A 16,385-nucleotide genomic window follows, 5' to 3' on the forward strand; every position below is an offset into this window, starting at 1 on the left:
AAAAAAAAATCAAGTGCTGCTTCCCGTTGAAATAATTGGGAGGCTGTTTTGAGGGTTTTCTTGGAGCTGATTTTTAGGTGGAAATGCTCCAAAACTTATTGCATCCCTAATTCTCGCCCTAACTCCTCACCGTATGAGCAGACCTGGATGGTAGGACGGCTCACACCCAGGAAACCTAGGACCCTGAGTGGCCCTGATAGTCCCTCAAATACAGAAAGGTGATGAGACGACCTGTTCATCCCAGACATGGATGAACAGGAGTCTCACTGGCCTAGCTGCCAGGGAAGGGACAGACAATGCACAGCTATTGGATCGGCAGGTAAGAACCCCGAACAACACGCATTTACCTGCCGCTGCAACCACGACGACTGGACCCCATGCAGATTTACTGGAACCCGTTCACCTCACAGTAGAGATGTCCAGTTCTTGAAACAAATCATTCTTTTGAATCGATTTCTTTCACTGAACTGGAGGAGTCGATTCATCTGACTGAGCTGTTCCGTTTGAAGCAGCTCAGTGTGAGGTAGCAGAGACTCTAGCAGGTCTTGTGTAACATGATCCTAGAATGAAGGCTGGGCCTTGTCAGCCGACTCAGCAAGTGAATCGTAGATTCGATTCATGAATCGGTTCTTTTGAATGAACTGATTCAAATGAACCGATTCATTTAAAAGATTCGAACTTCCCATCACTACCTCGTGGGCCACAGCACAAAATACAAACACGGAATCCAGCAAACCAGAAACTGCCTGGACCCCCATGCTGATAGGATGCATGGCAGCCCCAGCAGAGCTACACACTGACTAGTGGTTCACCCTCCGGGGAACCCTGAGACCCCCTTCCGAAGGCACAGACAAACAACAGGATATCTAGCAACCATGCCGGGCATTATACCACACATACAAGACATAGAACACTAGGGATCGACCGATATTGATTTTTTAGGGCCGATACCGATACCGATAATTTGTGAACTTTCAGGCCGATAGCCGATAATTTATACCGATATTCTGGGAATTTTCATTTTTGAAAAAAAAATTAAAATTCCCACAAATCTGCTGAAAATTAATGTTTATTGTTAATGTGTATTTTAATTTTTTTTTGTAAATCTTTCTTTTTCATTTATATTTAATATTTTGGTGTTTTTATTTTTATTACTTTTTTTTTTTTTAAAACTAACTTTTAGCCCCCTTAGGGACTAGAACCCTTGTCCTAGTCACCCTGATAGAGATCTATCAGGGTGAATAGGAGCTCACACTGTCCCTGCTGCTCTGTGCTTTGTGCACACAGCAGCATGGAGCTTATCATGACAGCCAGGGCTTCAATAGCGTCCTGGCTGCCATGGTAACCGATCGGAGCCCCAGCATTACACTGCTGGGGCTCCGATCGGAGGAGCAGGGGAGAGGGAATCCTGTGGGGGGCGCATTGCGACTGGGGTGGGGGGGAGGGGGGGGGCGCACCACTGCTTAATACTGGGGGGGGAGGGGGGGCGCACTGCGCCACCAATGTCTGATACTGGGGGGCTTGGGGGGGCGCACTGCGCCACCACTGCTTAATACTGGGGGGGAGGGGGGGCGCACTGCGCCACCAATGTCTGATACTGGGGGGCTTGGGGGGGCGCACTGCGCCACCAATGAAGCTTAATCTCTAATTTATTCATATACAGGAGGCGGGAGCTGGCTGCAGGATCACATAGCCGGCTCCCGACCTCTATGAGCAGTAGCTGCGATCCGCGGCACCTGAGGAGTTAACTACCGCAGATCGCAGCTACAGCTCATAGAGGCCGGGAGCCGGCTATGTGATCCTGCAGCCAGCTCCCGCCTCCTGTATATGAATTAATGTGAGATTAAGCTTCATTGGTGGCGCAGTGGCCATAGCTCCTCCCCTCCTCTTGTCCCCTGTCCCCCCATTGGCTGGAGCGGCAGCAGCAGCACAGGGGGAGGAGACACTGCTCCTTCTCCCCTGTGCTGCTGCTGAGGGAACACGGAGAGCGCTGTCAGCAGCGCGATCTGTGTTCCCAGGACGTTATCGGAATATCGGCAAAATAAATGCCGATACCGATAACGTTCAAAATCCTGAATATCGGCCGATAATATCGGTAAATCCGATAATCGGTCGATCCCTATAGAACACCAAACTAGACATAACAACAAATCCCCAAAACAAACTCACACCAAACATAACAGGTAAGGTAGGGAACAAGGAGGAGAACATGGGAAGACATCGCTAAAGACCTTGATGTTCCACAAGGAGGTGCCACACCCAGCTCCACCTTGCACACACCTTAACCCCGTACACACCAAAATGGGAAGAAACACCAGACTAAAAGGGGAAGTGACCACTCATGCTAAAACAACATGTTGCCACCGGCAACAAGCATGCACGGCACAAGTGTCACGGTCCAATACCACCAGACCATGACACAGCCGTGACATCTAGCTCCCTTTCAATGATAATAAAGTTTTTGTTTAAAGGGTTTCTCTAGGAATTAAGAAAATTAAAATACTTAAATATTACTTTATTATAAATATATTCTCAAATAAATTTCGTTATTTATAAAGGCTCATTTTGTCTGGGGAGCAATCATCAGGGGAAGCTGCCTGTCCTGATCACACATGTGACATGAGGACAAGTTACTTTACAACACTGAGGTAAAGAGCTGCCTCATTCTCCTTTCTGCTCTACTTGTCAGAGATTATGAGCCTGAATACAGATGATAAGATCTTTAGCTGAATCTCTGGGGAATTTATTTTATGAGAAGACATGAAATACAGATGGACAGGATAGACTGTGGTAATGTGTTGCTGTGGTAATGGCGGCTGCATACAATTGCTGCTGCTCATTAGCCACACCCTACAATCCTCTCATGTATCTTCATCCTCTCCATTCCCCCAGAGATTCACCTGTATTCAGGATCATAATCCCTGACAAGTAGAGCAGAGAGCAGGATGAGGCAGAACTATGGCTCATTGTGGTGAAGTAACTTGTCCTGTTTGATTAGGACAGGTTTTGTGTGTACTGATAGGACGGCGGCCATTTTGTTTCCCCTAATGATTGCTCCTTAGACAAAACAAGCCATTCTAAGTAATGAAAGGTATTTGTGAATATATTTATTATAAAATAATATTTAAGTATTTAAATTTTTTTCATTCCTGGAGAACCCCTTTAGCTACATTTCTCTAAATAAACAGTGCTATATACATTTTAGAACTGATCATGTTTTTGTCAAAAAAATAACTTTCTTACTGTGTATAGTCGAAATATTCTTTATGTTGGTTACGATAAAAAACTGAAAATTTCAGCATACGTCCTGCAATTGCTTCAGCTTTCTCCATCAGTTGTGTTAGGTGTACCTTAGAGTAATCTGGAATAAAAATTTAAACAATATTAACCAAGTGTTCTAAGCTGTTATACAGGTGGTCTAAATCCCATAGACAGGCAGATAATAAAATAATAAAATTGTTACCTGCAGTCACCACTAGGGAGCACTCATACACTTACTACATACTGTTTAAATTTAAACAGGTTTTCCAGGAGTAGAATATTGATGTCATAGGTTATCTGATTGGTGATGCTCTGACCCCTGGTACCCCTACCAATTAGCTGTTTGAAGAAGCCTCTTCCTACAGTGCTGCCCATAATTTTTCATACCCCAGGCAAATTTTGACTTAAAGTTACTTTTATTCAACCAGCAAGTAATTTTTCTGACGGGAAATGACATAGGTGTCTCCCAAAAGATTATAAGACGTTGTACAAGAGGCATTACTGTGGAAAAAAAACATTTCTCAGCTTTTATTTACATTTGAGCAAAAAATACAAGATGTTCCGCACTGTGGAAAATCTCAGAGGACGTAGTCAGAAGCCAAAAGTGACACCTGTGCTGGCCAGGAGGATAGTTACAGAGGTGAAAAAGAATCCAAGGATCACCACCAAGGCCATCCTGGTGAATCTGGGCTCTGCTGGTGGCAATGTCTCAAGGCAGACAATCCAACGGACACTGCACAATGCAGACCATGGAGGACACCACTTCTCCAGATAAGGCACACAAAAGCTTGCTTGGCCTTTGCTAAAGCTCATCTGGACAAAGAAAACAATTTCTGGTCTTCTGTGTTATAGTCAGATCAAACAAAAAAATTTTGTTTGGTCACAATGATGTTTCCTTCATTTGGCGTAAAAAAGGAGAAGCCTTCAATCCAAAGAACACATCCCCACTGTCAATCATGGTGGTGGGAACCTAATGCTTTGGGGGTGTTTTTCAGCCAATGGACCAGGGAACCTAATCACAGTAAACGGCACCATGAAAAAAGAGCAATAAATGAGGATTCTCAATGACAACATCAGGCAGTCTGCAGAGAAACTTGGCCTTGGGCACCAGTGGACATTTCAGCATGACAATGACCCAAAACACACTGCAAAAGTGGTGAAGAAATTGTCAGCAGACAACAACATTAACGTTTTGGAGTGGCCCAGCCAGAGTCCAGACTTGAATCCAATTGAGAATCTGTGGAGGGAGCTAAAGATCAGGGTGATGGCAAGAAGACCCTCCAACCTGAAAGATTTGGAGCTCATTGCTAAAGATAAGTGGGCAAAAATACCTATTGAGACCTGCAAAAAGCTGGTCTGCAATTATAGGAAGCGTTTGATTGCTGTAATAGCCAATAAAGGCTTTTCTATTGACTATTGAGAAGGGTATGAATAATTTTAGACTGGACACTTTTTGCTCAAATGTAAATAAAAGTTGAGAAATGTGTTTTTTCCACAATAATGCCTCTTGTACATAGTCTTATTATCTTTTGGGAGACACCTATGTCATTTCCCGTCAAAAAATTACTTGCTGGTTGAATAAAAGTAACTTTAAGTCAAAATTTGCCAGGGGTATGAATAATTATGGGCAGCACTGTAGGTCAGTGACATCATTGGCAGGGATGCCAGGAGTCAGACCCCACTGATCTGATATTGATGACCTATGCTGAGGAATGAGGATCAGTATTCTAATCTGATTAAGGACAGTTGTTTAGATAGCAAACACATAAACCCCCTGTTGCAGTGGCAGCTCAAGGTCACTGCTGTCTTGCTCACCTGCTCTGGTGCTCCAGTTCCATGCTGCGCATAACCACCTCTTGTGCGCAATACAGCCAGCGCAAGCCAAGCCTCTCTCAGGGTGCGTGGGTTATCCCTCCAGCTCTTAAAGGGCCAGCACGCACACACCTTAATCTTCACCAGCCTATGGAGGGTCACCTGGGGTGCTTAAGGCACCTTCCCCAATGGGAGGGTGCCTGAGAAATTGGTTGTCTACCTTTCTAGTTCCTCCAGTGTGCTTTATTTGTTTGCCTGCCTGTGTACCGACTTCTGCCCCTGTTCTGGACACTGACCTGTGCCTGCTTTTTGTACAGACCCCTGTCTGCACTCACCTCAGACCGGTTATACGATTGCTTGTACTCTGCCTGCCCCGACCTAGGCCTGTCCCTGACTACAGTTTTGCCTGCCCCTAGGGGTCTCTGAACCTTGTGGGTCAGCTTATAATCACACTGAGATTATTCCAGGAGGTAGTGGCCTGGTGAGTCCCTTACAGCAAAGTCAAGATACCTGTACAGGCATTAAAGGGTGAAAACCAGGGGACTGCCAAGATATCGCCCTTAAGATTAGCCAAAATCAATTTTTTTTCTTAACAGAATGGTTCCACACCCACTGCCATAACACATCCACATGAATGAATATATTATCAGTGTATTTTTTAGTTTAGTTCAGATATATTCCACTTGCCATGAAGCAATACAGAGCGACTGTTCTTACCTGCTGTGCAGAACTCAATGATCTCACTCCACTCAGACACAACGTAGTCTCCATCCACCTGTTTTGATGCAGTCTGTACAGCCACAGTGTACTTAGTCCTTGGGCTCAAGAACCAGTGTCCACGAACTGTCATTGGCAGAGGCACTGCTTTAGCTACCAATTTAGTAGGGACATCCTAAGAAAAGAGAATGAGGACAGTTAAGGAAAATTATTGCCACTTAGGTTAAAAGAGTTTCCAGAGATTTTTTTTTTACTGATTACCTATCCTCTGGATAGATCATCAGTATCTGATCGGTGGAGTTCCAACAACTGGGACCACCACCGATCATCTGTGAGTGCCACTGCCTTCTCACAGCTTACCAAGCACAGTGCCCTGCAGTTATAGCGGCTGTGCTTGGTGTTGCAGTTCAGCCCCATTCACTTGAATAGGGTTGAGCTGCTCCTAGGCCATGTGACCGATGAACAAGGCCGCTGCCTTCTCAAACAGCTGATCGGTGGGGATTCTGGGTTTTGGGAGCCCCACCGATCAGATAATGATGACCTATCCAGCTGATAGGTCATCAGTAACAAAAAAAAAATCTTGGAAAACCCCTTTAATCTTGATTGTAAAGATAACATCCCTTTTTCTGCACAGGTGTCTGTCTACATACTTAGCATTACATTGCATTCATAGATTGATATGGATAGTATATATATCCCATGCATATGGATGAAAGTAAATCTCACCCCTGGCACCAAACTATATAAACATAAAATGTCTTTATGTCCTTAATACAGCATTAACATGACCAGTTTTGTCCGATTCCAATAGACTGCCAATATACAAATATATTAAAGTCACTTGTGAAGGTAGAGAACCTTGGGAAATAAAATGTTATATAAAAAAAAAAAAAAAAAAAAAAAAAAATATAACTTCTACTATAATTTTCTAACTTGTTACATTGCTTCTGATCTTCTAAAATCCAATTATACTTCAGTTCTAGTAGATCATGTGCTCAGTTATCAGAATCTGCATTATTTATTACTGTAGATTTAGATTGTATCATGATTTAGGCTTACTAGAGCATTAGAATAAATCTGCTTAGTTACACAGATATCAAGAACTAACGAAACCTTTACAAAAGTTTATATATATGGAATATAATGTATAGTATATATCCCTCCAAAATGCATACATTGCTTTAAACTATAATGTAGTTTGAATGGAAGGCCTCCTTGTGGTTATTTTTGGTACTGCATGCATTTATCTTTTTGTTTTTATTTTTGCTAGAATCCACTACATCTTCTATTAAAGCAGCTCATCAACATCTTTCCAGTCATGGCAGATACAGCAGCTGTGACAATAACCCATTTTTGCCAGGATCTCACTTGTTTGCTGTATTATGTAGGCCTGCCTGAGCTATATAGTGAGATACATACTGTAGCATCCCAGTCTACCGATCTTAAAGATTTTACAAAAGTTTTGATTCTCTGTGTAAGATGCTCCAACATATGGGGTCTGCACTAACACGTGTTTAGCATTAAAATCTGAATTTGCAGATGTTCCCTTATCATATGAATAAAAAAACAGGAAGGAAATACCGTATTTTTCGCCGTATAAGACGCACCGGCGTATAAGACGCACCTAGGTTTTTGGGGAGGAAAATAAGAAATTTTTTTTTTTTAACCAAAAGGTGTGCTGTGGGTTTGGAACTAGGTGGTCTGTGGATGGCACTATTACTGGGGATCTGTGGATGACGGACACTGTTATGGGGGGATCTGTGGATGACGGACACTGTTATGGGGGGATCTGTGGATGACGGACACTGTTATGGGGGGATCTGTAGATGACGGACACTGTTATGGGGGGATCTGTGGATGACTGACACTGTTATGGGGGGATCTGTGGATGACGGACACTGTTATGGGGGGATCTGTGGCTGGCACTGTTACAGGGGGGGGATCTGTGGATGGCACTGTTATACATGTGTCATCCACAGACCCTCCCAGCCCATAACTGTGCCATCCACAGATCCCCCGCCGCTCCAGTATACTAATATAATATGTCTTATTCAATTAATAGTTATTAAATATGCCTCTTTATTCCTAATAGTACCTTAAATCCTAAGCGCTTCAGTACAATGCCGGCAGGCCGGGCAGCCGACGCGGCGCGTCACTCACTGACGTCACTTGCCTGCGCCGCCTGCTTCATTCATAAAGTAGGCGGCGCAGGCACGTGACATCAGGGAGTTACGCTGCCGCCCGGCCTGCATTGTACGGATGCGCTTAGGATTTAAGGTACTATTAGGCATAAAGGGGCATATTTAATAACCATTAATTGAATATGACATATTTTATTAGTACACCGGAGCGGCGGGGCGGGCCTTTAGTACAGTGACTGCACCGCCCCGCCGCTATTGCCGGCCCCAGCTCCTCCTCCCAGTCCCTCCCCGAGTCCCCGCTCGCTTTACATCGCTGCCAGCGATGTAAAACTGACTGCATTCGCCGTATAAGGCGCAGGGGCATTTTCCCCCCATTTTGGGGGAAGAAAAAGTGCGTCTTATACGGCGAAAAATACGGTATATATTTTTTTAATTTAAGATGTGTTAAAATAGAATTAAGTAGGGCTAATCTGAGGCATAATTTTTCTATAAAACACCATTGTACGTTCCTCAGACCTGAAAACATAATTTCTATATAAATCTGAATCATTTCTCAAGCGAGCACGAAGCCTAAAGTACATAATGCAGATTTGTACATTTTTGCATTTCCTCATTCAATTTGTTTCATGTCAATATTATATGAAGAACAGGGCAAGTACTTAAAGGCAGGGGTGCACCACCAATGAGGCGAGGTGAGGCGGTTGCCTCAGGCATCACCAGGTAGGGACAAGTGGGGGGCAGCGGAAACGCCTTGTGCAATGAGTGCTTTCATTGTTTTCTCAGGACAGTGATACAGTTGAATGTAAGCGATGTCTCCCTGCCCTACTGTTCAGGGCTCATTCAGACGGCCGTATGCTGTCCGCAAAAATGCGGATCCGTTTTTTTTGCAGATTAGATGCTGTCCCATTCACTTCTATGGGGCCTTTTCTTCTGTTGCACGGCTCAGCAAAACAAATGAAACATGTCCTATACTTGTCAGTGAAAATCAGGACAGGGCCCCATTGAAGTCTATGGGTCAGCAAAAAAACGGAATACAATGTTTTTTTGCGGAAATGCTGAACTGTGCGAAAAAAAATGGACGCGCATTTTTGCGGACAGCATACGGCCGTCTGAATGAGCCCTCACTCTAATAGGATTTAGTCCTAGTGCCTGTAGCCTATTATCATCCTGCTGCCGGAGCCGGGCCCCATACAGCTCAGGGCACAGACCAGAAGAGGTCTTTGTTCTGTACCACCGCAGAATGGAGGTAAGTATTTGAGTTTATTGTTTTTATTTGGCAGCATGGTGTTGGGCCACAATGGGGTGGGGGAGGGGAGCACTATGGAGACATTGGGGGCTCTAAAAGGTAACGTCTACATCAGAGGAGACATCACTGGATGCAAGAGATATGTGGCGCTATATTAACCTGTATGTTTAGTAGCACTATATGTATTGTTTTCCAAGTATGCCTTTAACAGTAGGGCTAGAGGGGAGTGGTTAGGTTAAGAATTTCGCATGGGGGGGGGGGGCGTCATTTAAATTTTTGCCTCAGGCAGCAGATAGGTTAGATGCACCCCTGCTTAAAGGGGTTGTCCGGGTTCAGAGCTAAACCCGGACACACCCACGTTTTCACCCAGGCAGCCCCCCTGATATGAGCATTTCATGCTCCTATGCTCTCCCTTGCCCTGCGCTGTTTCTGATGGGTGGGTTTTAGCGCTGCTCTAGCCGTTTTGCAGGTTACGGCAGCACTAAAGTCCCTCTATTAGTGCCAGTGACGTCACCGGGCTCACTGCTAGGCGGAAGCCTTTAGGGAGAGCCCAGTATGTCAAAGGAACGCCATAAAATGCTCATAACGGGGGAGGGGGTAGATTGCCTGGGAGAAATTGTAGGTATGTCCAGGTTCAGAGGACCTTTAAAGGGTCCAGAGATTATGAAATAACTAGCAGGTTATGTAGGGCATAGAGCAGTATGTAATATTTGTCTGGGCGCCGCTGCGTTCCCCCGCTGTGCCCCCCGTTTACTTTTCTCTCCTAGTATGCTAATGAATATCATCGGTACAGGGAGGAGGAGACTGTCCTGGTTCTCAATGTAGCGCGGTCCAATCACAGCAGAGAGCATCACAGCCAGGGAGAAAAAACCTCAAATATTACATCCCTGCACTATGCCTTACATAACCTGCTAGTTATTTCAGAATGTCTGGACCCATGAAAGGTCCTGTTTAATGTTGTCATAACCCGGGTCAGGGCCATCATATTCTTCTGCACCCCGGTCTCCTGCAGGAGCTATAGGTTCAATTCTCAAACTTCTGCAGGGGAAGTGGTTCACTTGGAAGAGCGATGGGTAGTTTTACTGAAGGGTACAGAAGTAAATTAAGAATAATGGCAGATATCACATAACAATAAGGATGTACACTATATGGCTAAAACAATGTGGACATCTGGCCGGCACACCTATAGAACCTTTTTGGACACCCCATTCCTAAACTATGGGTGTTAAATGGGACCTTTCACCTCTCCTGACATGCATGCTTTAGTAACTAATGGCATTCTGAACATAACAATTCTGGAGCATCTACACTTTTGACACTATGTCATGCCATTCCACCCCCGACTGGTAAGACCCAGATGGAGCTTTATTTCAGACAGCTGGGAATTCACTCAATAACTTCTAGAGGGAATAATAGGGGAAAGGTACAACATAGTCCCATAAGAAAAGATGCTCCAGAATGGAAATGGAAGTAGCTACTAAAACAGACATGTCAGGAGAGGTGACAGGTCCTTTTTAATATGTAGTTGGGACTTTTTTGTTGCTATAATAGCTTCCGTTCCTCTAAGAAGGCTTTCATCATGCCTGCAGGAATTTGTGCACATTCAGCCATTGTTGAGGCCAGGCACTGATGTTAGGCGAGAAGATCTGGCTTGCAATCCAATTCATCATAAAGTTGTACATTGGGGTTGAGGTCCAGGCTTTGTGCAGCCACTCGAGTTCCTTCACACCAAGCTCATCCATCCATGTCTTTGTGAGCCTTGCATCTATGAAACCTTTAGGGAATATCCTGTGGATCTTTTAACATTACCCTTCCCTGGAAATAAGGGATCTATACCAAACCCTGAAAGGCAGCCCTTTACCAATAAACCCTTTCCACCAATTTTATACTAGGCAATTTGCATTCCAGTAGGTAGAGATGGGCAGAGGACATGCAACTTACAGGCATCAAAAACAGACTGAAAGCCTACAGCCCTTCTCAGACACAAATGAAAACAGTTGAGGGCCAAGGACTAGCTTCTGCAGTGAAACTTTGTTACTTGTAATAGTTTTTTTTTGCGAGACAGGGATGCGGACAGCTCACGGGGTGTCTTTTGCTGCCCCGTTGAAATGAAATGAGTCCGCATCCAATCAGAAAAAAATGCGTAAAAAGATACAGTCTTGTGCATGTAGCCTAAAAGATACTTCCTTGGCTGGCATGTATCCATGACTGCTTCCCTCCACTGACAAGAATCTGCATGGTGCCAGTGCCACCAGTACTTCCACTGCTCAGTCTTTGCCGGGAGAATATGGCCCTGGAATTGAATGAATATATTTTTATGTGGCGATTCATTAGAACATGAGTTGGAATGAAATGAGACCAGCTGGGGAGACTTACGTTAGTCTGTCTGTAGGAGGATTATTATTAGGCCGTTCCATGCATTGGGGACCACAATTTCTGGTCCCCAATGCAAGTCCAACATCCGCGCAGCTGCTGCAGACAGATGCAAACCCATTCAAGTTGAACTCTGTTGGGTTCCATGCCTCCGTTCCGTACCTCACCTTCTGGATTGCGGACCCATTCAAGTGAATAGATCCAAATCCGTGATGCGGTGTAAAAATGGCCGGGGCCAATATATTGCGGACCCACTGTTTGCGGGCTGCGATACGGGCCCGGATAGCACACGTTCGTGTGCATGAGGCCTTGGGCAGTGAATATACAAGCATCCATATAGTGATGCCTCATCCACTGAGAAATCAGTATTCCCAGCACTCTCCTACCCCTGATCTGTTCACATACTTGGGACAATGGGCACTTGACGTTCTCTTTGGTTAAAATTCTACATTTTATGGTATTTAGGTCCCTTTAAGACCTAATAGTTTCCTGAACTTTCTTGCTGCCTTTCACTTTGTTTGCAAGCAATTAATGCAGCCGCCTTATTATTCAGAAACGTCGGCTTCATTCTGCGCCGTTAATGAGGCAGTTCTGGGTCATTACTCTATTTGCTGATGGGTAGCAAAGCTTAAGAGCTTTAGGGGATGATATGCAAATTGTTCACGAAAAATCAAGTACTTCATCTGCTATCATTTTGCCGTCTAAAGAAAAGCATCACCTCAATTAAATCTGCTCCAATACAGCGCCGTGTCTTAGACTGAGACCCCAATGTTTCCTAGCGTTTGAAGCCTAATGTCTGAGAGGGGAACAGGGCACCCATGGATGTCAGGATTTGCTTCACATCACAATGCAGCACATTGGAGCACGATCATAATTGTAGCATTTTAATGTCATTAAATGTAGACTTGGCTGAGACAAAATGGCTCGGCAAAGAGAACAGTAGGTACGAGAGCTTCAAACAAGCCGCTGCTCTTCTTATGAAGGGCTCAAAGGGTCCTCAAACTAATTTACAGAACTGTTATCTGTATTTCACAGTCTGTGATAATTGTGGAGAATCCCGTCCAAAGTGATCATTCAAAGACCGCACAGTATTAGAACCCATGATAAGATACTTTTAATCAGAATCATCAGTGAAGCGTCGTATTAGCCCCAGTAGGAACTGGAGAGCACTTTGCAAATTTCCAATCAGATGTCTCTGCCCAGTGGGGTACATAGAGAAGTAAGGGCCCCATAGCAAGAATCAAACCAGGCCCCCCACACAGGACAGAAGGGTTTCCGCCTAGACCCTTTTCAGTAACCCTTGGGAAATTGTATCCACTGCCTCATTTGCTAAAAGTTGTTCCTTTAGAGGGTAGAGTTCTGACCAAGTTTTCACCTCCAGTAGAAGAGGAGATGATCCCAAAGAATGAACGAAAGGGAGAATAAATGCAGCTTCATACCCCTCCTCACCCATCTTCCCTGTCTTCCAGTTCCAATATCACTCTAGACAGATTTTTGGGTGACTTGGGGGCTTTCTTAACATTAACAGACAGTCCACAGGCATGGAAAGGGACCCACAGGCTGCGGAAGGGAGAGGAAGATGCCACATATTACTATGCATTTATGCATAGGTGTGCTTCAAAGAATGCTTCTGCTTAGAGGGATTATCCCATAAAAAATGAAAAAGAAAAAAAGAAAACAATATCATATAGTACATGGCAGTCTCTAACAAAACTGAGAACCAGTACCTTACATGGAACCAGAGATCTACCCATTTATTTCTCTGCTAAATTTATTGAAAGCTGTCAAATTAGGAGGGGGGGGGGGGGTGCATTATGTCTGGGGTGATTTCTTTTCTGCTGCAGCTAATTGGCAGTTGAAAGATGGAACTGAGCATGTGCCCCCATCTCAGTGAGCAGGACAGAGAAATTAGAAAAAGAGCAAACAGCAGGTGGCGCCATACAGACAGATATCAGTAAATAACTCAGTGGCTATACAAAATTTCTAATTACAAGCAATTACAAAGATATTCTGATCCCAGTGCTGGTTTGAAAAAATGTAGACTCTTTTTATGGGACATCCCCTTTAAAATGGTTCTCAAGCATGAAACCTTTAAATCTAGACATTTCTGAGTTATTAGGCAGCAAATGCTGGGTGAGGTCTGAAAGGTCTGCATTGAGAGAGTCTCTTGCTCTGAGTATTTTAGTGGTATATCTCCCAAACCAAATGCCAAGGTTCTGGCATAGAGCTATGAAAACAGAATTGCTGGGAGATATGCCATACAAATATACAGAGCAAGAGACTCTCACTGCAGACTGTTCAGTAACCGTACATTGTTATCTAGGCTTTCACAGAATCCTGCATTGTTATGCAAAGCAACAACCTTTCCACTCTTTCCAAATGTGCTGCCTTCCCCGAAGTTCTGGAAATCTGCTTATGAACCAGTGGCACCGTTCCCACTCAGAAGGATGTTAGAAGCCGTGCTGCAGTGCTTCAAATTTTAATTCACTTTTATGTCATTTAGACATGGCATCAAATTGTAACTGGTGAAGATATGACAGATGGCAAAAACAAGAGGGTCCTCTAATTAAATGAATGGAAGAAATCAGACAAGACAAAGAAACACTAAACCTAATGCACCAGAGTATACCATACTGCACTCATTACACTGGACACAATAGTCCTGCATTCAGGGATTTTGTCTGATATTTTTGATGGAATATGTGATGGAGGCCAAAAAGGAGCCCATGATACAGATGTGAGCTTAACCTTGGGCCTCATGACCATGATCATATCTGTATTTTGGTCTGTAATCCATGGATACCTTCCATATTCACCGCATTTTTCTCACTCCCATCAAAAAACATGACTGTGCTGTCCCAGCTAATGACTCTCATTTAGAATTCATTATTGTATTTTGTGTTATATTGGTATCCAATATATATCCACTTGGTATCCACTATACTTAGTGTACGTTGCTGCCGTCAAGTGGTCATTGTTATATTTAGTTTTATGTAAGTTACCTATGAACGTAATTCATTATGTCATTCATCTTGAAATGCCTCCTATTCTGTGAGCTCAAATTCTGTGTCCTTCAGTATTTTCCTGTTTGTCAGACATGCATCACAGAGCTGGAGAGAGGATTTTCCTTTGACCTCTACCCTCATTTTTCAAGGTACAGACATATCTGCTGCATCTCCCTCAATGGAATTATACATGCAACTGGTGCCGCTAGGGGAATGTTTATAGCGAGTTCACTTTCTTCCATTGCTTGTAGAAGAGATTGCCACTCACACTCATCAGAGACTTTTCCTACATACACTGGTGGCAGAGAAGTCAAAGGAAACAAGTCTACAGCATCTGCAGTCTCTGAGCAAGCTGCAGTTCTATCTTAAACAGACAGTACTTTTCTGAGCAAAAGCATAACATGTCCACAAAAAGCTCTGTGAGTTCCTCTGTCACTGGACTAAAGTGAATGCATCATGTTTCTGATAGATCAAATGTACAGGAATCAGAGTCCACGCTTACTTAGTCTAAATGTGTGATCAAACTGACAAAAGATTAGAGGGAACTTTGAGGCAACCAAAGATGAGTTCCACAACAATCTAGATGAACGCTATATAGCAGCTCTTACACTCTTTAACAACGATACAGCAGAGTTAGCCTCAGCTTTGAATCATTTATCTGCTGTCTATGATTGCTATCAGCGACTGTCCGCAAAGTACATCACATTCTTGAGTAACTTTGACATTGATGATGCCTCAGCAGAGCTAGCTGAGAGAAAGAGTCTACTCCAAAGAAAGAATGCCTTACCACAACATACTAAGGATAAGGCAGAACTCCACATCGCACACTTGCAAGAGGTTAGATCACATCGATCAACTTCAACCAAGCTTACATCTCCATCTTCCAGATTGCCTGTTTCCAGAAGGTCAGCATTACGTGACAAGTATTAAAATGGGCACTTTAAGACAATCTAATAGAATTCTGTGTCAATGCAGAAGAAGCTAGTGTTAAAGGTTCCTATTGCTAAGAAGGAAACAGAGATAAGGGCAAAAATGCCACTGATGGCACAAGAAGAAGCAGGAGCAAGGGCAACAATGGCACAGGAAGAAGCAGCAGTAAGGGCAAAAGAAGCCTAAATAGAAGCCTGATTAGAAATACTCCAAGTGGAATAGGAAGCAGCAGCTATCTTAGCTAAAGTGAAAGTCATTGAACAAGCATTAAAGGAGTTGTCTCACTTCAGCAAGTGACGTTTATCATGTAGAGAAAGTTAATACAAGGCACTTACTAATGTATTATTACCCATGTTACTTCCTTAGCTGGTTAAATTCATTTTCCCATCAAATTATACACCATTTGTTTCGATGGTTAAGACCACAAAACTAGAAAAACAGCGGGCACAGTATTGGGGGTAGCAGCAGAATCACAATGTTGGGGCACCGGTAAGGGAAGGAATATAGAAAAGTGAGGAACCTAGGATGTTTGTGCGGCAAACTCTGCAGAAACGAGACCCGGCTGAAAGTAGTCAAGAAAGTCTGGTCCGAATGGATCAGATGAGGGAAAAAACAGTCTACATCAGAGGAGATGTCGACGGATGTAAGAGGTATGTATCGCTGTATCACCCTGCGTGTTTCATAAAAGCTGTATGTTATGTCCATCCAAATATGTCTGTAATAGTAGGGCTGGAGCGACTGGAGAATTTGTCAAGGGGGGGGGGGAGATGCGCCATTTTATTTTTTCACCTCAGGTAGCAGAAAGGCTAGGTGCACCCCTGGGTACATTCAATAAATTACCTAGAGAAGGGATGCTCAACCTGCAGCCCTCCAGCTGTTGCAAAACTACAACTCCCAGCA

General features: G+C 43.9%; 1 protein-coding gene across 2 annotated transcripts in view; it reads right to left on the reverse strand.

The window, feature by feature from the left end:
• PHYHIPL (phytanoyl-CoA 2-hydroxylase interacting protein like) overlaps positions 1 to 16,385 on the reverse strand; it is a 176,369-nt gene that overhangs the window by 3,202 nt on the left and 156,782 nt on the right. For both annotated transcript variants that reach the window (XM_044299045.1, XM_044299046.1), the window contains exons 3-4: positions 5,791 to 5,965; positions 3,244 to 3,361 (exon numbers count right to left, since the gene is read on the reverse strand). In XM_044299045.1, the coding sequence (XP_044154980.1) occupies positions 3,244 to 3,361; positions 5,791 to 5,965 (293 nt within the window). The remainder of the gene's footprint in view (positions 1 to 3,243; positions 3,362 to 5,790; positions 5,966 to 16,385) is intronic.

Source organism: Bufo gargarizans, chromosome 6, assembly GCF_014858855.1.
Source record: "Bufo gargarizans isolate SCDJY-AF-19 chromosome 6, ASM1485885v1, whole genome shotgun sequence".
Taxonomy (NCBI): domain Eukaryota; kingdom Metazoa; phylum Chordata; class Amphibia; order Anura; family Bufonidae; genus Bufo; species Bufo gargarizans.